The 26,941-nt window shown below is 34.8% G+C and overlaps 2 protein-coding genes across 3 annotated transcripts; both read right to left on the reverse strand.

The window, feature by feature from the left end:
* Positions 1–942: 942 nt before the first annotated feature.
* LOC110871885 (protein GDAP2 homolog) lies at positions 943–8,402 on the reverse strand. 2 transcript variants are annotated; one of them, XM_022120635.2, is made up of 15 exons: positions 8,302–8,402; positions 7,538–7,892; positions 6,474–6,551; positions 6,249–6,304; positions 6,040–6,159; positions 5,872–5,942; positions 5,686–5,779; positions 5,379–5,588; positions 4,171–4,422; positions 3,308–3,416; positions 3,154–3,221; positions 2,965–3,034; positions 2,223–2,297; positions 1,925–2,016; positions 943–1,356 (listed from the first exon to the last, which is right to left on the reverse strand). In XM_022120635.2, the coding sequence occupies exons 2-15, from the start codon at positions 7,841–7,843 to the stop codon at positions 1,281–1,283; spliced, it is 1,677 nt and encodes a 558-aa protein (XP_021976327.1). In that variant the 5' UTR covers positions 7,844–7,892; positions 8,302–8,402; the 3' UTR covers positions 943–1,280. The 2 variants fall into 2 exon arrangements, with proteins under 2 accessions (XP_021976327.1, XP_021976328.1); XM_022120636.2 differs by having other exon boundaries at positions 7,538–7,896; positions 8,302–8,400.
* An 8,114-nt stretch (positions 8,403–16,516) lies between these two features.
* Positions 16,517–22,313, reverse strand: LOC110871886 (probable leucine-rich repeat receptor-like protein kinase At1g35710). Its single transcript, XM_022120638.2, has 11 exons — positions 22,021–22,313; positions 20,746–20,893; positions 20,564–20,635; positions 20,411–20,482; positions 19,443–19,514; positions 19,204–19,347; positions 19,042–19,122; positions 17,975–18,046; positions 17,787–17,858; positions 17,576–17,647; positions 16,517–16,910 (listed from the first exon to the last, which is right to left on the reverse strand). The coding sequence occupies exons 1-11, from the start codon at positions 22,115–22,117 to the stop codon at positions 16,820–16,822; spliced, it is 993 nt and encodes a 330-aa protein (XP_021976330.1). The 5' UTR covers positions 22,118–22,313; the 3' UTR covers positions 16,517–16,819.
* Between the last annotated feature and the right edge of the window lie 4,628 nt (positions 22,314–26,941).

Genomic DNA, 26,941 nt, shown 5'->3' on the forward strand with positions numbered 1-26,941 from the left:
CCTAAAACGTCAGTTTACAATTCAGAAAAAAAACTTAACGGTTTTTTTAACTGAGGATCGGTGGAGGAAAAATAGTTGAAAGGTGGGACTGTTAGGGGAAATAAAAAAAAATGGGACTATCAATGGCCAATGACGTCTAGTAGGGATTGCTAGAGGCCAATATCCCTTTATTTAATCTATTATACCATATAAAGTATATGTTTGTCCACTATTGTAATTTCACAAAAGAATTAAACAAACCTGACACAAGTTTTAATGTGTAAGGTACAATCTATCATTACATGAAAATGATTTCTTCCCATTTAACCCTTATTAATAGCTTGTAAATCTTATTAATTTCACTTATTTATAGTATGCATTTAAAAAACACTAAAATAACATCAAATAATAAATAAATTAGGAGTTGAAATATGGTATTTTCAAATAATAAATAAGTCAATCAATAATTATAATTATAAGAAAAATATGTAAATTAAGTTTGATTTTATAACTTTAGGGTCAATATTTTTTTTAAACAAGCAAAAGAGTTTAAACTTACATTTTACCTATTAATATAAAAGTTGCATTAAAAGAAATCAAATCAAGAGTGTTTAATTTGTTTTTTTAGCTATTAACATAAGGATCTAAGAGAAAATATCCACCACGGGATCAGGGGTAGTGTTCAAGGACGAGATAGATTTGATTTTAACAAAATAAATGTGTTACGTTTTGCTTTTTCTTCTATAAAGTTTTCGTTTAAAAGTGCTTTTAACAAAATAAAAACACTACGCAATGCGTGTTAGGTTTTTGTTGATAAATGTTTTTTTCTATCTATATTTTTATTTTAGTTTCATTGAATATCGTTAATTCCCCCGCCTCGGGTTCTCCCACCAGTTTAATCATACACTACAACCCATGTTTGTTATGGTTTTAAAAACAATAAAATATGCATAAGAAATATGATTTTAGAAAAACAACATTACTGCATTGCATTCAAATATATTCAATTTGGATTCTTCCAAACAATATAATAATTTCTCATACGGATCTGCAATACAAGACCAAGCTAAACTTCAAAACTTTACAATGAGAAAATATACTGAAACACAAAAATTAAATACATCACAACATACATTTTTAAAAGCACAAAACTTGGAATAAAGCCAACAGAAACTTTGCAATCGCGTGCCACTCGGGGTTCGATTCATAACAGCTTTGCAGACGGCTTTTATCCGTAGTCCCATGTTAAATTGAAGAGCCTTGGTGAACCGGGTCCAGGTATGCAAGAACAATGCGATGTCCTACGGTCGATGATATACATATTTTGTTCTTGGATCAACAATAAGCCCTTTTCCTCCATTCACTTCCAAATCATGCCTACAAATTTTAATAAAGGTCGCAAATATAAGGTTTTATTTAAGAGTAGAAAAATTACCAAAAAAAAGTTGAATTTAAAAGGCAAATTGGATTTAAATAATCCCAACTCACTGTTATTGGCCAATAGTAATCCCAACTCATTTAATCACCAACAATAATCCGAACTATTCACTTTTGTTTGTAAAATACTCCCAGTTAAAAAAACACTAACTAGGTTAAAAAATTGTTGATGTGGCTTGCCACGTCACCTGCCACATCAGCTGCCACGTCATCAAAATATGCCATGTAGACTGCCACATCAGCTGCCATGTCATCAAAATATGCCACGTCGACTGCCACATCAGCTGCCACGTCATCATAATGTGCCACGTGGCAAGCCACATGAGCAATTTTTTAACCTAGTTAGTGTTTTTTTAACTGGAAGTATTTTACAAACAAAAGTGAATAGTTCGGATTATTATTGGTGATTAAATGAGTTGGGATTATTATTGGCCAATAACAGTGAGTTGGGATTATTTAAATCCAATTTGCCAATTTAAAAAAGACTGATCAAAATTTAAAACTCAACTGGAACACGAAGTCGGGGATGGTTAGTTGCTCACGAGGAACATATTTGAAAAGCTGAAGAAGTCGATCAACGTATACAGCCTTTTTCCACACCTGCCAATCGATATCCACTTATATAAATAACTTACAAGGAAAGGAAAAACGTTGGATAGGCTGAAAAAACAAAGGGTATTACAGCAATTTCATGAACAGTTTCGTAAGACATTTAAAGTAGGTAAGTAGGTACTAGGTATACCATCAATCGTTGCAATTTTATAAGGGTACAAGGAATTTAAAGCGTGTTTGTACATATTACATACCATGCCATCCACTAACACTTGCAATGCAAGTATGGCAGCCTTCAGTCCAAAGGTCGGGTGGAGGATGTATATTGCCTGCGTGTGTGGGAAATACATGCATAAATGAATCAAACGAGTACTTGATGATTTACCGATAGCAATAAATATTAAAAAGAGTAAATTACAAAAATCGTCCTTTATGTATGTCAGTTATTGCAAACTGTGTCCTTTGTCTTCAATAATTACAGAAAACGTACTCGATGTTTGCAAACCCTTGCAAGTTATGTTCTTTAGCCCTAACTCAGTTAATTTTTTGTGGTTAAATCTGAGCAAATGGACCCCACATGAGGGATTTTGGTCATTTTACTCTCATGTGGGGTCCATTTGGTCAGACTTATCACAAAAATTAACTGAGTTAGGGCTAAAGGACATAACTTGCAAGGGTTTGCAAACATCGAGTACGTTTTCTGTAATTATTGAAGACAAAGGACACAGTTTGCAATAACTGACATACATAAAGGACGATTCTTGTAATTTTCTCTATTAAAAAAGATAAACCTTTCCTAAGTTTCTTCATGCAACATCTCTTTTCTTTTGTAAAAATTGAAACTTATATTACCTATTTGCCATTTTGCCTATTATCATCATTGCATGTTGATTTGATAGCCTTGAAAGATATTTTAGAAACAAGATTTCCTTATTCATCTTTGCTGAATAATAGTATATGTATATATATATATATATATATATATTATTTGCTTACATGAAGATTCCGCTGGCTTTTCCTACCAAGTATTTGCTGCAATCTTCTCATAAATCCTAGATCTGGCTGCCTGTTAAATCCATAAAACGAAATTTACAAAGTGAATTCATAATTTAAACAATCCAATATGAAAATCATTTAAGAAACGGTTTTTACACATTCAGGTGAGTGAAAGCAATAAGAACTCACACTTGTAAAGATGCAGCAGAGTGAAAGTACACGATGCTATAAGGTTTCTGGATTAAGGGCTCAAACTCCTGAAATTTAACAATTTCAAGCGATGATTAATGTTCATAAGTTAAGTCAAAAGACTAGTAGAACGTGTGCAATGAACCGTTTTTACCTTTACTACATAAAGAACAAATCTTTCAAGATCAAGACACCGAAGGAGAAAATGTGCTCCAACTACAACCATTACTGGACGACCTTCACTATCTACTCCTCCCCGGTACCTGAATCATAAGTACAGCTTGTAAAGACTCAAAACGCGTGGCTAGTGAAACAGGTATCTTTAGGGCCGGGTCGAGTTGAGTCGCAACACTTTTATCCAAAACACATTGTAATATATAGCCAAGTAAAATGCCATTTTCGTCCCTGAGGTTTGGCCAGATTTGCGACTTTCGTCCAAAGGTTTGTTTTTTCCGCATTGGGATCCAACAAGTTTGAAAGCTTGCCATTTTCATCTGACTCGTTAACTCCATCCATTTTTCTCCATTAAATCAAGTGTATTACTGTCTTTTATAGACATTTTTATTAAACTAAAAACTCTATAAGAAATAAAGATCCACCTCTGTTGACTTTATTTCAAATTTTTTTAGTTTAATAAATATAATGTCTAAAAAGACGGTAATACCCCTGACTTAACGGAGAAAAATGGATGGAGTTAACGATTCGGGTGAAAATGACAATATTTAAAAACTTTTAGATCCAGATGCGAAAAAAACAAACATTTGGACGAAAGTTGCAAAACTGGCCAAACCGGGCATTTTACGATATCCAGCCATTAGTGAGTCGAATGTCATACAAAAATGATATTTTTCAACGTATCTAACTTTTATAATGTGATTTAGGAGGTTTCATGCACATTAAAAATACACTAACGGACTTTCAACCCATTTCAACTTTCAAGTGTTTCCCTTTTTATCTCCTTTTTATTACATCCGTTAGAGAATAAACAAAAACCAAATATACACAACAGCTACTTACAGAATCTTCATTTCTGCAATTTCAGAAAGATTAAGAGAATTTGCTTTGGCCAGGTATCTAGAATGTAGCGAGTACTCCTCGGAAGCAGAAAGCGGTGGGCCCCCGAGATCACCAAACCCTAGCATTTTAGCAAAGTTGAACCCATTTTGGGCTCGAGCAGTTCTTTCCCATTGTTCTTGACGCCTTTGATCAGGATCTTTAATTATGGACATAAAAGCAGGATCTAAATATGATTCCAAATACGAAGAGTTCCTGTCATCGTCATAAATCTAAATATCAGAACACAGATTCTAGACTTCATTCATTATTATTTATTTATGGCCTGGCTTGATTTCTGCTCACATGAATTGGGACCCACGGAATGGAAAGGTTGGGACTTTAAAAAAAGGGAGTTTTGAAAGTGGCTATCTAATATCTTAAGAGTAAAGTGCAACTTTCGTCCTTGAGGTTTGGCTACTTTTACGACTCTCGTCCAAAGGTTTGTTTTTCCGCATCTGGGTCCAAAAGGTTTGAAATCTTGCCATTTTCATCCAACTTGTTAACTCCATCCATTTTTAACGTTAAGTCAGGGGTGTTTTCGTCTTTTCAAACAATTTTTTTGTGATGATTAAAGGGTTTGGTGGGGAGATAGTCAACATAGGTGGATCTTTATTTCTTATAGGGTTCTTATTTTAATAAAATACATCTAGAAAGATGGAAATGCCCCTTATTTAACGGAGAAAAATGGATGGAGTTAACCAGTCGGATGAAAATGGCAAGATTTCAAACCGTTTGGATCCAGATGCGGAAAACAAACCTTTGGATGAAAGTCGGAAAAGTGGTCAAACCTCAGGGACGAAAATGGCATTTTACTCAATATTTTACGATTAAATTATCAGATGATCAATTAAATGACCAAATATGACATCTTTTTTATAAAAAAAAAAGGTAGACTTCTTGTGAAATGGAAGTAAAACTCCGACAAATTAGGTTACAAGAAGGGTAAGCAGGTAATTCTACCGAACTCTTAGATACTCAGTTCTGTTACCGCTTGCACGAAATTGATTTTTGATCCATAAAGAAATTTAAAATCAGAAGCAGAATTTGTTTACTAGGACGTTGTAATAGTCAAATAATCAGTTCTAGAATGCAAATCCGATAATCACATAATGAAACGGATCAGCTGAAATTTGGAAGTGCTAATAATATGAGTTTTACAGGTCACTAACCGTCTAGCCAATCCTTGATCACCAACAGGAACATCTAACGAAGCTCGGGGAATTTTAGGAAATGTTTTTTTGACATTTGGTAGCGGTTTTATCCTGATTTTTCTTTCGTCAATAACTGTTTCACCGTTTTCATCTCCAACATCAGCAGGAAGCTTAGAAATAGCAATCTCTTCTTCCTTCTTATCACGCGGAAAATAGAGCGGAAGAAGTCTACATACACAAATCAAACATAAGTGCACATTTTACATAAATGGGTCGAAACCGCCACCCATACTGCATAGGAACTAAAACGCATCAACCAGCTTACCTCTTATATATTTCAGTATCGTTTGCTGTCGTTAAGCAAAATACCACACCTGTAATCTTATCCTTTTGTTTCTCAAGAAACCGGCGCACAGTTCCTGAGAGAAATAAGCATTGGTAAATATAAAGTAACAAAAAAACATGTATAAATAATACACTTTTATCTGCGTGTTCCTTAAAAGTAACTTACTTATTGCCACGTGAGCTGCTGGTTCCCTTGGGTAATTTTTTGCCTCTGTGTATATGCAGCCCATTGCAATGCTGTATAAACAGAGATCAGTAACAGTAAGCTAAATATTACCATATATACAGCACAGTACGAGAAACTGGACAAGAGTAAGACGATTGTATAAATAACCTTTGAAGCCCGTTTTCTATCAGGAGTTCTAAACAAGATCGATAGCAGTGACTCAATGCATTTTCTGCTGCAGTATGATATTTTACAGCATACTTGGGTCCCACTGTATGTATAACCCTCCTGTTATATAAAACATGAACATTTAATTTAGTCTATCAGTGCAGAATTTGGAGATATTATAGTACCATTACAACGACAAAAAAAATCACCTTGCAGGAAGATCGTATGCATTAGTGACTTTCGCCATCCCTGTTCTGCAGCCACCCTGTGAGCCAAAAAATGCACATATTTCGGTTACGGGAATATTACATTTAGAGATCAATTATAATATAGTGACACACAATGGTATACCAGGTTCTTTGATGTATAAACAGCAATATGTCATAAATAATACAACTTTTTTTCACAAGATAACGATAGAAAGATTGTGTTACCAATGTCGCACATTCTTCAGCAAGACCAGGCCCAGCAGCAGCATGCAAACCAGGACTGCAATGAGCTTCATCCAAGTTCTGTAATAAAAAAAACAGAACTCAGTAAATAAAATTCAGTTATTTAAAATGTGCAAATATAGCTTAGGATTGGTTTTAAAATGCGCGCATTAGGAGCGCATAATTCTTGCATCACATGATGCGGTGATGAGATCGCATCATGCGATGTCATTCCATGATTCACGCCATAGTTATTAAAGGCGCTAGGCGCACTCAAGGCGCATAGGCCTCGCCTGGGGCCTAGGCGCAAAGCGCAAAAAAAAGCTAGCGCCTGAGAAAAATAAAGCGCATAATGAAATAAAATTAAAACATATTATGTATTAGAAAAAAGTAAAACTATTCTTCAAACAAAATAAACAAAATCTTTTATGTAACACCTTATATCATCTATAATACCAAAAGTTCTAAAATATTAGTGTAGAAAAGTAGATTTCCTTGGATGAAAGTAGAAATCTGACTAAAATCTTGTCGGAATTTAGAGAATTTGGCCGGAAACTCTCCGGAATCTAGGAATCGCGCCGGAATGTGCGCCTGAACCATCACCTGGAGAATTAAAGCGCAATTTCTTCTACTTAAAGCGCAACTGCCTCGCCTCGCCTGAAAAATGGGCCTAGGCGCAAGAGGCGATGGCTTTTAACAACTATGATTCACGCATCACAAGATGTGGTCTGATGCGACGACTTATGCAGTTGACCAGTATTTAAACAAATTGGACGTGATTGTAAAGGGTCTGAGTTTTTCAAATCTGATTGAACAAATCTGACCTACGAATTAGAACATCGACTAAACAAATCTGACTATAGATCATGAAAATATCTTATATATTAGTGTTTAAAAGTTAATAAACTAATATATTATTAATAAATAACTTTTTAGCTTTTAAGAACACACCTCACATAAGTGAAGCGCGCGCTTCACACATCAGCTTATGAAATCAAAACGCATCGAATCGCTACACGCTTTTCAAAACCACGAACTTAGAAAATACAAATTAAATACCAACTAACCTCATTCGTAGAGTTAACTACCGCATCAACCTCAAGATTCCACGGATTCCCTCTCCAAAGATAAATCTTCGAATTAACCTCATGATCAACCGGAAACCTCGAAACCTTCCCACTACTATCCGCCCCAGAAGACGAGGCTAACGGATCCGGAAAATGCATGTTAGGAAAATTAGGATCTTCAATCTCATAACTATATCTAAAATCCCCATCACTCCATCTAGGAACTTGATCAAGAGTCACCACAGCATCACCACTATCCGTCGGCTGTCCGCCACGCGTCTCAGTCGCCGCCATATGCCGGTACATTTGTTAATAACCAAATCTCCAAATCTCCAATTCTCCACCCCCCTTCCTCCTATCTCCACACCAACATTTTCACAACAATTATTATAATAATACAAGTTCAATACACTCTAAATAACAAAAAACCTAAAAATTAGGGTTACAACTTATAAACGAATTGCAGGATTACATCACAATAACTCAATATATGATTCAATTAAACGCAAAATTGACAAGAATATCATAACATGATCGTCAATCGCTGGTTATTATGAAACTTATGAATTGAAATTTGTGTATTTTCGGTGAAATTGATGGAATTGACAATATGAGACGATTTTCGGATCATATTGTGATTATAGAATAGGAAAACGCTGGAGAAACAATCAGATGTTTGGATATTATTGAGATTATAACAAGTGAATTGAAGAAATAAGATGCAAAAACAAGAATTAGAAGAAGATTGATAGATAGATAGATACCTGGTAATCGGTGAGAGATTTGGGGAGAGAGAAATCGAGACAATTATTGGCTGGACCTGCGTAGAAGAGCTTGTGTTGTGGGATATTCCGTAATACTATTATTATTTTTTTAAATTAGAGTTAAACTAGGGTTAACACCCGCCCGCGTTGCGGCGCGGGTACATCGTAAACATGAAATGAGTTAGTCCAAACGTTATATGATGCATTAACCATATGAAAATACATATTTCGACGTATCCAGTTGAATTCAGTGTAACCTGTATAAGCATTGTGATTGGATCAAACGTAAAGTAAATGGAATTCATATCGAACAATCATAACGTATTATATGTGACTCAACTCATACATAGAAAACGTAACGGGTATGAAGGAAAATATGCACATGTAATCGAAAGGGATTAATTAGAGCTTTCGGAAAAAAGGGAGAAAAAGAAACCATAATTTGACTCAACTCGGTTCGAAGAAAACTTTACGAAACATGCATAAAATAAACACGAAAACATATTATATTTGACCTAAATCATTTCTCAAAAAAGTTTACGTCGAAACGTAGAACAACTTGAATTTATACCAAAACGTACATAAAAATATGCACTTAAAAATTGTTTCTTTAAACGAAAACGTATTATATTTTACCTAACTCGTCTATAAAAAAAGTTTACGTCGGAATGTAGAACAAATCATATTTATACATACTCGTACATAAATATGCACGTAAAAAAATAGTTTTTAAGTAAAGGAAATATAGGGGTAAACCGAAACAAAATATTAGTAAAAAATTAATAGGTTAAAAACGTTCGTAAAACCGTGCCAAGTAGCACCAATGCCACAACGACATCGACTCTCAACATCGTAAAAATAAAATAGATAAAATGGTAAAAATTAAACTGAACGAAAAATCGTTGAACCACGTACACCCGTTACAGTGTCTTGATGCGAAGAAATTAACCAGAAACGTAAAACGTACAAAATAATAACTTAGTCGATCTAGGACCTGCCCATTGCGGGGAAGTTTTCAAAAGGGAAAAAATGGACGCGTTGCGACGGGTCTGTCAAATATGAAAAAATAGAGCAAAAACGTTGAACTTCACATGCACGCTATGACATGTTAACTCACAAAATTTAGAACGAAACGTAAAACGAAAAACTTGTGAAAGATAATAATAAAGTGTTGTGTTAAATTACAAAATATGAAAAACTTTGAGTTAAAAGTGAAAATTCAAATGGATTAAAATGTAAAAGAAAAAACTTTAAGGTTGAAAGTGAGAAATCAAGTTTTTTCAAATGGGTTAAAATGTAAAAGAAAAAACTTGAATGTTAGTGAAAAATCAAATTTTTTTTGAAACACTCCCTAAGCATAGAGTACAAGTCTTGATGCACTAAAAAGTTGGTAATTAATATATGGAATAATGTCATTTTAGTCCCTCTGGTTTGGGTTATTTTGGCCGTTTAGTTTATATGTTTTATTTTTCGTCTGTGGATCTAAAAAGGTTTTACCGTTGCCATTTTAGTTTACTGGATGAACTTTATCCATTTTTTTTTGTTGACGAGAAGAGCAATTCAATGATGAACTGTTGGTGGCAGTCCTATCTTAGTGAGTCATTTCTAAAAAGATTATTCTATTAATTCATATTATATTAGTCTTGGTTAGTGATCCTATCTTAGTGAGTCATTTCTTCAGTGATGAACTGTTGGTGGCAGTCCTACATTTTGTCTCTGTGGACTAAGGAGAGAGGGGGCTCGACAGGATGAGAATTGTACTGTAAGAGAAGCAAGGAGGTCAACCTCTTTCAAATATGCATCATAGATTCTGGCAATGCAATGTGGTTGAACTCTCATGTTTCCCGTCTAAAAGTCAGATAACACGTTATAACCAATATAAAAATAATAATTTCAAACATTAACTATTCTTAAAGATAAAAACAAGTTTTTGGTTATGGTCATATGCATATGGAAAGCCAACAAAGTGTTCGAAATGCTTGTAAGTTTATTGTGGAATATTCTCATTGAATCCATATTCTCAAGCATCTAACAACGTGCAAGTTTCAATTTGAGCACATGGTATCAATATTGTTTGGTTTTCTCACATGCTACAAGTTTTATAACATGTTTTCCCATTCTTGGTTATTTATTTTCTTTTTTTTTTAGGATAAGATATAATAGTGGCGAAGCTTAAGGAGCTGTTTGGCAACATCTGCATGGTTAAGTGTTAAACCTGTAAGATGTCAGAACCATTAAGCGTTGAACTAGTAATACGCCTGAACCATTAAGAGCTAGTAAAAAGCTTAACCGTTCAGAGGCAAATGTCTAACCAATTCAGATTAGAAGTCTTAACCATTTAGACTCAGTATAATGCCTAACCATTCAGAGGCAATTGTCTAAACCATTCAATTGCTCGTGAAACAAACAGTCTGAACCATTAAGTGTTGAAGCAGTAAGAGATCTGAACCATTAAGAGCCCTATTAAGAGGTAAACAAACAGCCCCTGAGATTTCCAACCGGGGGTCGAAAACGTATATACCTAAAAAATTCTATACGAAAACTACATACCAGAGACTAGTGAGCGAAAAGTTCGAGGGGTCGGGCAAATCCCGGCCCCTTCTATCCTACGCCCCTGATAATCATACCATTTTTTTTATTTCTTATTAATATTTCTCTTTTTAATTTTTTTAGACCGAGATCCGGTCATCTCCATCACTCCATGTATGACATTATCACAATAATCTACAAGCACTCCAAATAGTTTTTTTTTCCTCACATGTTATCAACACCTTCGAAGGTACATCCAAGTAAAGGTGAGCAAGGTATAGTTCACCTTGAACCTAAACCGGAACCACAATGATTGGAATTTTTTGCCTTAAAAGGGCTAGTTCATGGGTTTAAGAATTCATCAATAAAAAGTTTTGGATCAGTTCCAGTTCCGACCCGTGGGTATTAAATTAGAACCACTAGAACCTTGGATAAACAACCATCGAACTTCCATCTATTCCTAGAACCTTATGTTTTTCACAAAAAAGTAAATGTCATTAAAACCATCGAACTTCCGTGCATATAAGTAATCCTTCCGGGATCAAACTATCGGCCAATGAGAAGTTCGGACTTCATTAAAACCATCGGCCTTTGAAACTTTCGAATATCAATCCTTCCATTTCCATGATCAAACAATTAAACCATCAAACCTTCTACGATTCTGTTTTCAGAGTTGAATCATGTGTATGCTTTAGAATATTTGGTAGAAAGGTTTTATGTTATTGTTTTTATACTGATGTTACTACTATTTTATTATGAAACACTAGGGGGAATACCCGTGCGATGCACGACATGCATAATAGTTATTGTTTTTTCCTGGAACGACGACCGATATAGATAGTGCGTGACACGGTACGAAAGTGTGAATATAGTATAGATTTTTAAAACAAAAACCGGGTTTTTTTAAAGTTAGCCGTTTGACCATGGTTATTTTGACCAAAGTCCACTCCTCATTCGGCGCTTTGTGGTAGCACCACCAGTCAAAAAAGGCCCAAAACACCCGAGGGTACAGTGTTCCCCCACGTTTTTAAGACGCTTTGAGAGAGGTTTGCGCCCCACCACATGTGGTCTCACAAAACTTCAAATCTATGGACGTGTGGTTTCTCAACCCTCTTCAAAAGACGTCACAGTTTTCAAATTTTTTTATTTTTTCTTTTTCATTGTGTTTTAAATGGTGTAAAATAGATGTTATATATATATATATATATATACACACATATTATACTACATACACATACACATATAAATTTAGTTTTAACATCTAAAAGTCAAATTGCAGGTTTTGTTCCCTTTTATAGATCAGAAAGCAGTTTATAAACCAACAAAATTAACAAATCCTAACAGTTCTTCAAGTGTTTAGTTATATAATCTATATATTTGTTTACTAAAATTTATTACAATTAACCCAATACTTAATAAATAGGGTATGCAGGACTTAAAAAGTGTTATCTGGACACGTATGTCACTCCAGCTTGCCAATCTTGTGTACCGACTCCAGGGTAACATTTTCAGATCCTGCAACACATCTGGTTATAAAAGTAAAAAATAAACAAAAATGATGTTTTAGATTTTTACCCTGGTCTCAAACTTAATGTAGTTGTTTAGTCCATTTAATTAAATTTTATTTTTAGTTGACGCATAGGTACAATGTAGTCCTCTATTTGTGACAATTGTCTTTGTGCTTATAGTCATGTGATGTTGTTTTAATACCCGTTAACCAACTCGTTTCGCCTCTATTTCTCAGTTATTTAAAGAAGCAACATATACATCAGAAGTAAATTTCTAAAGATAATGGTGAACCGTCAATGGTACAATAAACTTACCTCAAGACTACCATTTGCTAAACTGGTAGTGTATCTCAGAGTCCAGAAATCCCGTGCTAGAGCTATTTCAATTAATATATGGAGAAAAGGAAGAGCCGCATTGATTAAACATGGCCATAAAGGCTCATACTATTTCATTAAAGTTAATTGTAATATTAAGTATTAGTTATCTAATAACCAATCAATCCTTTAAGGTGAATTGTTATGAAAAGTCTATAAACCCTAACTTAAACATTAATATATGGAGAAAAGGAAGAGACTCATTGATTAAACATGGTCATAAAGGCTGGTACTATTTCATTAAAGTTAATTGTAATGCATTTAAAGCACCCATAAATTTTGATTTTAAATATAAGATATAGCTAAACTTAGAAATTGTTTACTGAAAGTTGAAGTTGAAATAAATCATATTCAGATAATTATTTTTTATATGCAAATTCAAACAGACCTATCAAAATATGTAGGAAAACTCCATGCAAGTCTAACTCCGTCACGCTTAAATTCATGTAACCTGAATGCGGTTCATTACTTATTTAACCCATTTATTTAAATAGGCAGGCGAGTAGTAATCGGGTTGGTGGGTTGTAAAACTGTGTTAATTTTACCAGCATGGTGGAAGTCAATATTCTACCAGTATCATTACATCCAACTTTTTAAAAGTAAACAAATGGTTTGATAATATGAAAACTATTTCAAATGAATATTAGTAATGTATAAATTTAAACGAACATTCAAATGAAAATAAAGAATGGTTACAAACAAACGCAAATAAGAGAGAGGACAGACATAAACGAAAGTCAATCATCGAACATAAATGAACGAAAATAAACGAACATAACATTGAACCTCCAATTCGTTTACGGGTTGCACCTACTTCTGTTTAAAGCAAGATGTATAGATTATGCAACGTACCTTAACCACGCGTGTGTATGTATGTGAATATATGTTTTTAACTTGATCCGCATAAATAGTTTTGAGCCAATAGAAAGCGAACCGGGGACTAAATAAAAAATGGAACCCAACTAAAAGCGAAAACCAAGGAAACTGAAACCAAACCTAAACGAACCAAAAAACAAACCAGACTGAAATGAACCTATACAAACTGAATAATTTTACCGAAACAAATAAGCTGAGACAAATAATGTTTCTGAAATGAAAACCGAACCTGAACCAAAAACAAATAAAGCGAATCTAACCAGAAAAGAAACTAAATTTACACAAAACTAAAAAAAACTGAAAACGGAACAAAAAACGTAAAAGATCTTACCGAAACGAACTCAAAAAACTTAGATCGAAACAAAACAATTCCTGGGAAAAATCAAAACCAAAACGATGCAACTAATGAGATGTCATACGGAGGCGAATCTAATGAGATGTCGTACAGAGGCGAAACCGAAACCTCTGGCGGAGGATTTAAAGCTTTTCCGGCGAACCTCCGATGACTCGCCTTCTCTTTCTTCTGGTTAGGTTTACGGCCACGACAGTTAACCTGTTCACTACTGGTAAAGTTTTCTTCAATAGCTTCAATTACTTGATGAATTAGCTCTCGGTTAACAGACGTGTCCCACCGGAACCAGTAGTTCGTGTAATAATCGAAGCAATCGCAGTCGAATACCGGAGATTTGTGTGCGGCCGGAGCTTTCTTCTTATTGTTATTATCAGATGATCTAGGGTTTGTGGAATTATTTTTGACACAAATGATTAAAGTAATGTAACTTGTGATTATTAAACTGGAATTGTGTTTTGACCCAAATGATTAAAGTAATGTAACTTGTGATTATTAAGTAAATTAAATGAAATTAATAGGATTCTTATAGGGTGGTGCATTTAAAAGGAATTTTTACATATATCCCCTTATTAAAAGCCCTTATTACATATTTGTCCAATCTTTAAAATCAATTACATATTTCCCCCTTTCTTTATGAAATTACCCTTTTACCCTTTTTCTTAATTTCTTATCCCTTAACTTCAAAATCAATCTAGTCAATACTCTATATGTGGTGATAAAATCTTTAAAATATTTCTTTGAAAAAAAAAAACGGTCATACCCATTTTATAAAACAAGTGACATTTTTACATATCTAGTTACTGGTTAAGTTTAAGTTTACATATTTTTTACAACCGACCCATTATACATTTAAATTTTAGTTAACTACACTAACAATTTACGTTAAAATATTGATTATCTAAAATATCTTATATAAAAAAAACATATTGTTATACAATATACGTTTGTTTTTTTCAAGTCGTAATCAATTTTTCTTTAGCCTAAATCTTAGTTCGATCATCAACATTTTAATTGTTTTGAAGCAGGAGCTAAATTTCCTTTTTTTTTTTTTGTGTAATGCTATTTCAGAAATCTAATTGTCATGTTTTAAACATTCAAAATAATATTGAAAAAACTGTTTTACAGCAAAAGTAAATTTCTAAACCATGGTCGCATGACTGTTTTCTTTAAAAAAAAGTAATGCTTAAGAGCTATGACGTATTATATATAAGCAAAACTTTCAATTTTCACATAACAGAGGCAGAAGCTTATAAAAAATAGGCAGGGCTTATAAAAAAATGAATTCATATCATTAGGTTAATATCGTATTTGTAAACAATTATATTACACATTAAATCATAAAATATTTAAGTAATGGTCTTAGAAAGGGGAAAAATGTAATAATCATTTAATAAGTTCATTAAGGGTAAAATAGTAATTCAATAGGAGTGATTTTAATAAAATGGGTAAATATGTAGTAATATGTATGGTTTAAAAGGGGGAAATATGTAATTGATTTTATGGGTTGGGTATATATGTAATAAATGATCTTTGGAGGGAGATATATGTAAATGACCTCATTTAAAACAACCATAAATTTTGGTTTTAAAATAGAACATATAACTGAACTTTAGAATATATATAGATTATCTAAAATATCTTATATAAAAAAACATATTGTTATACAATATACGTTTGTTTTTTTCAAGTCGTAATCAATTTTTTTTTAGCCTAAATCTTAGTTCGATCATCAACATTTTAATTGTTTTGAAGCAGGAGCTAAATTTTCATTTTTTTGTGTAATGCTATTTCAGAAATCTAATTGTCATGTTTTAAACATTCAAAATAATATTGAAAAAACTGTTTTACAGCAAAAGTAAATTTTTAAACCATGGTCGCATGACTGTTTTCTTTTTAAAAAATAATGCTTAAGAGCTATGACGTATTATATATAAGCAAAACTTTCAATTTTCACATAACAGAGACAAAAGCTTATAAAAAAATAGGCAGGGCTTATAAAAAAATGAATTCATATCATTAGGTTAATATCTTATTTGTAAACAATTATATTACACATTAAATCATAAAATATGTAACTAATGATATTAGAAAGGGGAAAAATGTAATAATCATTTAATAAGTTCATTAAGGGTAAAATAGTAATTCAATAGGAGTGATTTTAATAAAATGGGTAAATATGTAATATGTATGGTTTAAAAGGGGGAAATATGTAATTGATTTTATGGATTGGGTATATATGTAATAAATGATCTTAGGAGGGGGATATACGTAAATGACCTCATTTAAAACAACCATAAATTTTGGTTTTAAAATAGAACATATAACTAAACTTTAGAATATATATAGATTTTTTAGTTTAATACAACTCAGTAAGCCCAAATTAAATTAAGGTTCTGGCTCACCAAACGCTTTACCCGACCCATCAAACCCTTTTGGACCTGGAACCGAATAAACGTAAAAGCATCAATTCTTGATCACGCAAAAAAAAAACGCCCTATTAATAGAAAATTTGATCGGCTGAAGCGTCAACAGACCTACAAACAATTATAAAGTTCTGCCTTGAATTATTGAAGCAGATTCAAAAGACTTAAATATTGAGGTATAAATTATAACGCAGTGATAGAATCCTTACAACTAGAAAAGCCATTAAAGCAATGTCCTATACAATTAAATTCCTTTAAAAGTTGACAAGTTCCTCAAGTATTTTTTTTTTTTTTTTTTTTTTTTTTTTTTTTTTTTTTTGCTGAGCTACAAAATATTACAAGAACATGACTTCGAAAATCTTGTAATCATCACCGAGAGTCACGAATAACGGTTGTTTATGTGATGACGTATAGTAGCAAAGCATTCACTACACATAATTCAAGTAATGAGCCGCCTAAAACAGCATATCTGAATCCGCGAGTTCAAGTACTTTATGAATACCAATCGGGTTCACACCCGGTTTAAATGCATTTCCTTCAATATACCTGTCAAATACAAATACTAAATGAGAAACAAGATGCATGAAATTCAAACCGCTACAAAATTTCTTAGGGTAATTGGCCTGTAATAATCCCACCTAGACCTTATTGGCCATTAATAATCTCACCTCAGAATATTCCCCCCACCAGTCCCACCTTTCACCTATGTTTCCTACAATGGTCCCCCGTTAAAAAAACTTAACGGAGTTGAGCTTTTTTTCCAAACTTTAAACAAATTTTTTAGGGCTTTTGATTAGAACGACGATACGAGTCCATTGATGTAAAACTTGCCTCGAAACGGTGCTCCAAACGATGAAAACGGCACTTCAATTCGGGTGTTTAAATTCCCAATTAACCAAAATCAAGTCACTTGTAGCGCTATTTCGAAGTAAGTTTTACATCAATGGGCTCGTATCATCGTTCTGATCAAAAGCCCTAAAAAATCTGTTTGTAATTTGGAAAAAGCTTAACTCCGTTAAGTTTTTTTAACGGGGGACCATTGTAGGAAAAATATGTGAAAGGTGAGACTGGTGGGGGGAATATTCTAAGGTGGGATTATTAATGGCCAATAAGGTCTAGGTGGGATTATTACAGGCCAATTCCCCAATTTCTTAATATGTAGATACAAGAAATGTAGAAGTAAAAGGAGGGTATTTAAAGGGTAAACTTACAATTCTTTCAAATAAGGATGTTTGTAAAATGCATCAGGAATCCTTCCGCTAAATTGATTGTGATCCAAATACCTGAAATTTTACCGCGCGATAAAAAATAAATAAATAATAAATAACAATTTGCATACTTTAAGCAGTCGCTTAGCTTAAACTAGAGCATTTATATTACCAAAACATGTTTTAATAGATTGTTAAAAACGAGCACACTTACAAGTAAGTTAACTTGGGAATACGAGCGAGTCCAGGTGGCACTATTCCAGACATTTTGTTGTAAGATAAATGCCTGAAACCGACACAATATTACATTAACATAAGTTTTATACTTTTATAGATAGTTAGATACCGGATTCAAAGAAAAAATCAGTTTATGAAAAACATATTTGCCTATATAATACTTACAAAATTTCTAGATTGGTGACGTTTGCTAGCTGTGCAGGAATACCTCCGGTCAGATAGTTGTTATTTAGATAACTGCAAAACACATTACAATGGTAAATAAAAATGCCATTTTAGTCCCTGAGGTTTGGCCAATTTTGCGACTTTCGTCTAAAGGTTTGTTTTTCCGCATCTGGATCCAAAAGGTTTGGAATCTTGTCATTTTCATCAAGCTCGTTAACTCCCTCCATTTTTCTTCGTTAAGTCAGGGGTATTTCTGTTTTTTTTTTGTTAACTTAAAGGGCAATTCGGTCTTTTTCACTTTATGCACAAGCATTTAGCAAAATGTACAAGTACTCAAAAAACCGAATTGCCCTTTAAGTTAATAAAAAAGACGAAAATACCCTGACTTAAAGGAGAGAAATGGATAGATGAAAATGGCAAGATTTCAAGCCTTTTAAATCCAGATGCGGAAAAACAAACCTTCGGACGAAAGTCGCAAACTGGCCAAACCTTAGGGACAAAAATGGCATTTTACTCTAAGTTGAATAAAAAGTGTTTCTAGACAACCAGACCCGACCAGTTATACTTATACCCATCACTCAACCAGTTTGACTCGACCCATTTGACCCATCTAGATGGAACCATGGTTGTAAAACAAGGTTTCCAAGGCCGAGTATTCCCTGAGTAGTCGCTACAAGGTAGGCTGCCGAGCCGACTTTCTTTGACTCCGCCTAATTACTCGGAGTCGGTCAAACGCGGTCAACCTTGGCCAGAATTGGATCTAGTAGGCCAACTCGGGCCTAGTTTGACTTAAATAATAATAAAACATAATTTCTATGCCTATCATATTAAGGAATGAATATCATTTTCACATATTTTGTTATAAATATTAGTAAATTTATGTTATTTGACATATATTTAATCTCCAAAAAGTAATTTCTTTATAATTTAACATGTCCGAGTACTCCCCGAGTACTCTCAACTCCCCGGTCGACCGACTAGGGAGCGCCTAGCGACTTTTGCAACCATGGATGGAACTAGTACTGGTATGAAAAGACTTTGATGTAGTAACTGAAATTGGAACGTACAGGTTTCGCAGAGCTGGAAAACATCCTTCTATACGTATCAATTCCCTAATAGTTCCAACCAAATGATTGTCACCAACATCCCTAAAAAACAAAATTTCTCATTCATATCGTAACTTAGATTTAATAACATAATAGAGCGGTAGTAAGAAAGATGAACCGTACAAATGGCGAAGCTTTTGTAAGGAGCCCAATTCTGGTGGAATACGTCCAATGAACCGATTTTGGTGCAGGTGAAGATACTGCAGATCTGGAAGATTAGCAAGCTCCCTTGGTATTTCCCCTTTGAAGCTATTAAAACTCAAGTAGCTGTAGCCATATGAGTTAAGTAATCGAGTCGGATGTTTGTCTCATAAGTCGTAAATTGTTCAAAAATGATATTCGGCACAATAAAAAACACTCACAGGTGCGTTAATCTCTTCAGTTCACCGATTTCAGGAGGAATGACGTCCTGCAGCTTATTCCATCTCAAATTACTGGAAAAAAGCAATATTAATCAGCATAAGTGACTTCTGTTTGGTTGCTATTTACAATCTTAAACATTAGGAATCCAATTGATATAAAGTAGGGCTGCAATGCAAATGAACCAAACGTTCGACAAACAGTTCGTGAAACGTTCGACGAACAGTTCATGAACCGTTCGGCGGGAAGTTTGTTTAATAAACGAACGAACACGATGAAGAAATTTCGTTCGTTTAATTAAACAAATGAACATGAACAGAGGCCGTGTTCGTTCATGAACGTTCAGTAATGTGTTCGTTTGTGGGTTCATTTATGTTTGTTTATGTTCGTACGTGTTCGTTTGTTTATGTTCGATAGTTCATTAGGGTTTTTAATAATTATATTTTATTTAATACAACAAAATTGCCACTAAGATATCATTTAATAAATAATAAATTATTTAATTATGTTTGTCAAGATTATGTCAAGTATGTTTAGAATATTTGTTAGTATATCTTGGGCGGATCTACGTCGTCTGTGTGATGAAAAAATTGTGTTAGTTTTTGTTAATGAATGCTTGTTTGTATTCGTTTGCGTTCATGAACGTTCGCTTATGTTCGACTGTGTTCGTGAACGTTTGTTTGTGTTTGTTTGCATTCGCATTTGTCCGACACCTAAAATTCACAAACAAACACGAACATGTTCATTTTCTTAATGAACAAACACAAACAGAAAATCCCGTTCGATTAAAATTCACAAACAAACACTAACATGTTCATTTTGTTAATGAACAAACACAAACAGAAAATCCCGTTCGGTAAGTGTTCGTGAACACATACTTTCCTTAACAAACGAACAAGAACAAGGCCTTGTTCGTGTTCGTTTGGTTCGTTTGCAGCCCTAATATAAAGTGTTAAGGTAGACCATATACAGTATTCTAAGCCGCTTTAAACGCCCGATTTGAGGTGGGATTGGTCCGGTCAACTTATTGTTATGGAGATCCCTGCAACAGAGTTAAGTAAAGTCAGAACACAAATCGAAGCCAAATAACTTAGTAATAATTTGTTAGGAGACAGAGTCATACAGCCTAGTAAGATCCAGTAGATTGGTTACAGCGGTCGGAAAAGGCCCAACAATTGACACCGCATATACTTCCCTGCAATGTAGTTAAATTCAAAACAAAAAACTTTAAACGATGCCACATTGGTTGTAACTTGTAAATGTTCAATATGTGAAATGTATGAACTATTAAGAAGTGAGACTTACAGTTCCGTAACTACTCTATAATCACCTTGTGTTGAGCATGTGACACCAGACCAAGCTGGTAAATCACCGTCTCCACATGGATCATCTCCGACCCATGCATACACCACCCTCCATCCAAGAGAAGCTTTTATTTCATTTAGAGCTTTCACTGCAGGCGATAAAGGATGATAATAAGTAATAACTCAATCAAGTACGGCTTAATCATACTAACAACAATTCATCACTTTTTCATCAAATTCTCGCAAACGACACATCAAGATATTCCCATCAAAGTTCCGCAAACTAAACCAAAATAAAGAGTTAAATGCCATTTTAGTCCCTGTGGTTTTGGCCATTTTGCCAGTTTAGTCCAAAGGTTTCATTTTTAACCTGTGGGTCCAAAAAGGTTTCACAGTTGCCATTTTAGTCCACGGGATTAACTTCATCCCTTTTTTCTGTTAATGAGAAGGCCAATTCGGTCATTTTATATGGCTGAATTGCCCTTTTAGTTAACAGAATTAAATACAAAATGACCAAATTGGCCTTCTCGTTAACAGAAAAAATGGATGAAGTTAACCCAGTAGACTAAAATGGCAACTGTGAAACCTTTTTGGACCCACAGGTTAAAAATGAAACCTTTGGACTAAACTGGTAAAATAGCCCAAACCACAGGGACTAAAATGGCATTTAACTCCAAAATAAAATTATAAACACCATATAACAGTTATCGGTTTTAAAATGTGTGCATCACAGGATGTGATGATGAGATTGCATAGGGCGATGCGACTCCATGGCACAGGTGGTCTGAATCTGATGTGATCTTATGTGTAAAGACGTGCCTTATGCAGTTGACGAGTCAATGGCAATGGGTCGAATTTTTCAAATCTGATTGAACAAAATTAGCCATTAAGCAATGGGTTAATTTTTTCGTATTCATTAAAAATTAACGTCTCTCCGGCATCTGCTTTTGGGATCAAAATGCATCGCATCGCCACCATTGAAAACCAGCATCTACCAAATTATGTAAATTTTTAAACTTTATTCTGAAAATTGCAATTATAACTGGATCAAAAGGATCAAAAGTTCAAATCAACCATATAAATTGTCCCTAAACTATCCCTGAATTCCCCTAACATAGTGAGATCTAAGAGCAACTAACAATATGATAAATTAAAAGACAAACAAACCCTAAAGTAAGTAATTATAGTATCTTCTTAATCTAGGGTACAGATAATAAGTTAACACCATAGATGATGATGTATCTCAACAGAAACTGAAAAATTAAGAAAGATTTACCGTCTCTTTTGAGGGTTTTAGAGTGCACAGCAACATTGAGAAGGCAAAGTAGCAGTACAACCAATGAAAACCCTGAAGATACTCGAAGACGGAGCATTGCTTGGTTTTGGAATGATCAAACTCTGATTTGTAGGTGTTATCAATACATATATATGTGTATGTATGTCAATCAAGTAGAGTGGGATGCCTTGGATGCGATCAAAGATCGAGTGAGATCTGAGAGTGAAAGGGATAGATTTTCAGTAGTGAGAAAACGCGTGAGTTTGGCCTCATATCATATTGTCCGTCGGTGGATCCGGAAACTCTATTTTCTTTTTTTCTTTTTTGAACGGCGGTAGAATAATTCACGAACCCTCTTGGGGCATCTACGAGACCAAATAGAGTACTCCCCGAGTCCACCACTAATTCCAGAGAAAACCCGATAACCCATCCGTCCGTAGGCACGATAATGAAATTACCGATAAAACCCGTTTGGCTCTAGGATCGAACTCAGGTTTCCCTAGGTCTCCTATCATCGTCCACCAATGCCTTATTTGCACCAAGTGGGAGTCGAACATGCATCTCTCAAGAGAAATGCAAGCATTTCACCACTTTATCTAGAGATCATTGACGGAAACTCTGTTTTCTCATGTGTTTCTTTAATTTATTTCTTTCATTTATTTTGCGTATAGTTTCTTTAGTTTATTTCTTTCATTTATTTTATCTATAGTATAAATTCAAATTGGTTTACTTATCGACGTAAACTTTTTTCGAAAGTGAATTGTGTGATTATATTATATACGTTTTCAATTGATATTCGTTTTGACGTTTAACCATTCTATATCTTTTGTTTAACCAGTTTACTTTTCGACCTTAACCTTTAATAAAGTTATTATACAGCCCCTTAACTTCAATAAGGTTATCGATATATATTCGACTTAGTCTATGTTTTACGTCACGTGAGTCACTTGGTGTTAGAAATTTGTGTTTTTGTTTTACGTTTTTCCTGACTTTGGTCGTCATTGGTTAGAACCATTTTACGGGTGGTTCCGCTGGTGGCACGATGATACTCCAGTAATTCGTCAGTGATCCAATTTTGCCGTTCAAAAAAAAAAAAGAACCATTTTACGCCCTAAACCCCAACGTTTAGAGCACGATTTTACGCCCCCACCCCGCAATACGGGGGACTTTAAAACTAGTTAAAATTTAAAGTTAATCGGAAAGTCAAAGAGAAACGAAGATGGCATATGTTACTTCTCGTTCGTATTCATCGTTTTGTCTTTCATACATATTGGTTAATTTCGTGTTTTCAATTACAATCTTGTTATGAAATCTATCTTTTCTCAAACTTCTTTCAATATACTTTTACTTTTGTCATAACTTTGTGTATATATCTATTTAATACCATGATGGTAGTAGTTAGAACATGTGTGTTATTATGAACATTAATCCATCTTTACATGATCACATGTGAAATAATGTCGTGGGTTACAACTTAAGTTCGTGTGGCACCAAAGATTGATTAAACTTGTAACATTGTTGGCAGCTTGGTTGGTTATCCTCAATTTTTTTTCAAACAAGGGGTATTTAATATAGTTGGTTTATCTCTAGATTCACTATAGTCTATAGGGGTTCAAGTCCTACACTTACAACTCGCTTAGCTCCTTGCTCCATCAATCGGTTAAACATGTTGGATTCGTCACTGGATTCATTTACGGGCTAAGTACACAATTGCCACTTGTTGGTTGGAGCAAAACCCGACGATCACATCAATGGAAGCATGTTATGAATTTTAACCCACAGCAAAGAAACAAAATTCACAAAATTTGCCCAATGTGGTGGTTACTTACTCAAAATGATTATCATCTCTACATAATGAGATTTCATCAAAACATCTTAATGACTTTAGGTATTTTCTAATACAATGGATTACATCATTGATGACTTATAAAGTTTCATGGCCTTCGAGTTGGAAGGCTACTACGTTATCTGAAGGCGGTAGACTCATCCTTCTCAAAACGGTGTTGGAAACGATATCCACGTATTTTTTTCTCGCTCTTTAAAGCACCGGTCAAAATTATTTCAACTTTGGAGGTGTTGTGTCGGAAATTTTTTTGGGGCGGTTCGGTAGATAGGAATAAACTGAGTTGGGTCCGTTGGGATAAAATAACTTGGCTGAAAGAGGCCGGGGGCCTCGACCTCACTCCCCTTAGAGATGCCAATATCACGCATCTCTTGAAATGGTGGTGGCGATATAAAACTAAGCCGATGGCGTTGTGGCGGAAAATAATTAAAGCGTTACATTTTTCTAAAAGATCTTGTACTTATCTTCCGGTAGCTTCTAGCCTGGCTGGAACCTGGAAGGCTATTGCTAACATCCAAACACACTTCGAAGGGCTGAACATTAATGTCGGGAGCTTAATTATCTGTAAAGTGGGCAAGGGTGATAACATCAGAATGTGGATTAACACCTGGATTCTTAGGGAACCTTTAAGGATGAGGTTTCCTAATCTTTTTTTGCTTGAAAGAGAAAAGTTGTGCTATATTAGAGATCGTGGGTCGCTCAGAAATGGCATAATGCAATGGACTTGAAGGTGGAAACGGTCCACTTTTAATCAGTCAGAGAGCATGGAGTTTGCTGATTTATTAAACCTATTGCGACAGGTGGCTTACCCGACATCAAAGATCAATGGACATGGGCAATCGATCAGTCGACTTCCTTCTCGGTTGCTTCAGTGAAAAATCACATTTTTTGCAGCTGAAGCGAAGCCGACTCTTTTTGTGTGGAAGTGGAACTCATGGGTTCCTAAGAAACTCAACATTTTCGTATGGAAAGCGGTGCAAGACAGACTGTCTACCCTTGTTGGCTTAGCAAGAAGAAACATAGTTATTGACTCGGTGGCATGTAAGCTATGCAGTGAAGGGGATGAGAACAGTGATCATCTTTTCTCATCTTGCTTTATCGCTTTGTCTATTTGGAAATTTACTAGTCGATGGTGCGGTATGTTGAGTATCTTTGCCTTTTCGGTTAAAGACGTCATCATGGCACATAAGAATGTCTATAGGGATAACAAGAAAAATAAGGCGATTCAAGCGATTGTGTTTACGGTTATGTGGTGCCTATGGAAATCTAGGAACGAAGTCATCTTTGCCAACCAAAGTGTGAATGTAGCAAAAATAAAAGAAGATATCAAAGCGTTGGGCTATTTGTGAATTAGAAATAGATCTACGTATAAGAATATTACGTGAAGGGATTGATGTAATTTTATCTTGTAATGGTCGTGTGTTGATGGCCTTAGCGATTTGCTTATGGCTTTTTTTCTAATGAAAGGTGGTGTTCAAAAAAATAAAATAAAATAAAGTTTCATGGCCCCTACCTAAACCCTATCTCAAAAGACACTTCTACCCTCCATACTCTATATCGTATTACCAATTTACCATCTTCCTCATGAAAACTTCAAACTTTAATGCATGTCATGGACTTATCTTAACACCAACTAGTGTTATCCCTACCTACAAAAACAAAGGTACAACTATCATAGCCAATAGTACTACACTACCTACTACAATCCACTATCCTCCATCTTTGCAATGATGCATCTCCTTCAAATCTTCAACAATATCTTTTATCATTCATCATGGTCTCTCATATTAACATCCATCTGAAAGAAACATACTCCGGTGATTGGAAAAAGAACTAAAATCTTGATCATGGGGATCAAGAAAATATTACGAACTGATGGGTTGACAAAATCTTGAATTTGTTGGTGAAATGAAGTGGGTTTTGTCAGTTGTGAAGTGGGTTGGGCCCAGAAGGGACTAATCTTTTCGAAACACCGTATCTTGGATCGATTTCTTCATCATAAGACGGTGGAGACGGTGGTTTACGGTGGCGAGGTGGCGGCGGATGGCAGTCGGAGTTACATAATGGAGATGGGTATTTTTCAGTGGAGATGGTGATGCAAGAATTGTGGTCATGGAGTTTTTGGCGGCGGTGGGGGTGGTAGGTGATGGTGGTAGTGGTAGTGGTAGTGGTGGTGGTGGTTGCTCCGGCGATGGTGGATGAAGTAGTTATGGTGGTGAGGAAAAAAGATATTATTAGGATGTGTAAAAGGGGTTGAATTGAAGAGAGAGATTTGGTATTCATTTTGTGATTTGGGGTTTTAGAGAGAGAGAGATCGGTGGTGGTGGTTAGATTTATAACGGTGGTTGTGGGCCGGTGGTGGTAGCATCGACGGCGGAAGGTGAAAGATGAGGTGGTGGTGATCAAGAATTCAAGACTTAAATGGAATCACGCACATACATGCGTCGTGTCTCTCGTTAACTTGACAAAACAAAGGGAAATTTACATTGCACGCCCTTCAAGTTTAGGATCTTTAGAGTTTAGTGAGAAAAGTTTTCTTTGATTTTTAAACTACAAAATATTTGGTTTCACTTTACAATAAACTCCATATGGATAGTATTACTTGGTGTTTGCTTGTAAACATGTACTAATTCGGTAAGGGTGTAAGCTATGTTTGCCACACTTGTCAAGTGGGAAGGGGCACCAGCGGGTAACCCTCCGGATATGTCACACCCCGGATTTTCAACCATAATTCGGTGGGCCTGGTAGGGAATATCGTGACGTAAGATTTGCATACCAGAATAGCACATAAAGCCCTCCTTAGCCAATATTAGGCATACCAAGAGTATGAATAAACATAAACAGAATAGCACATAAAGCCTTCCTTAGCCAATATTAGGCATAATCAAACATGCACAGAATAGCACATCCCTTCTTAGCCAATATTAGGCATACCAAGAGTATGAACAAACATCATAAAGCTTCCGGTTCGTTAAAAGGTCATTCAGAGGTATAAATTAACATGTTGACGCTTTTAACCCTTCAATGCACAACTTTCAAAACATTCCACAAACGGCTTCTCACGTCCAACAAGTGGCT

Source organism: Helianthus annuus, chromosome 8 (genome assembly GCF_002127325.2).
Source record: "Helianthus annuus cultivar XRQ/B chromosome 8, HanXRQr2.0-SUNRISE, whole genome shotgun sequence".
In the NCBI taxonomy this organism is placed as follows: Eukaryota; Viridiplantae; Streptophyta; class Magnoliopsida; order Asterales; family Asteraceae; genus Helianthus; species Helianthus annuus.

Bases quoted from the DNA above. Each gene is read 5' to 3' on its own strand.
- LOC110871885 (XM_022120635.2), bottom strand. From the start codon at position 7,843: ATGTACCGGCATATGGCGGCGACTGAGACGCGTGGCGGACAGCCGACG. The intron at 2,298-2,964 runs GTAAGCAAATAA...CCACACACGCAG, and splicing joins AAAGCCAGCGGAATCTTCAT to GCAATATACATCCTCCACCC. The intron at 1,357-1,924 runs GTTGAGTTTTAA...TAAAATTTGTAG, and splicing joins ATCCCCGACTTCGTGTTCCA to GCATGATTTGGAAGTGAATG.
- LOC110871886 (XM_022120638.2), bottom strand. From the start codon at position 22,117: ATGCTCCGTCTTCGAGTATCTTCAGGGTTTTCATTGGTTGTACTGCTA. The intron at 20,894-22,020 runs GTAAATCTTTCT...TATCGCCTGCAG, and splicing joins TAAAACCCTCAAAAGAGACG to TGAAAGCTCTAAATGAAATA. The intron at 20,483-20,563 runs GTATGACTCTGT...ACTCTGTTGCAG, and splicing joins CTACTGGATCTTACTAGGCT to GGATCTCCATAACAATAAGT.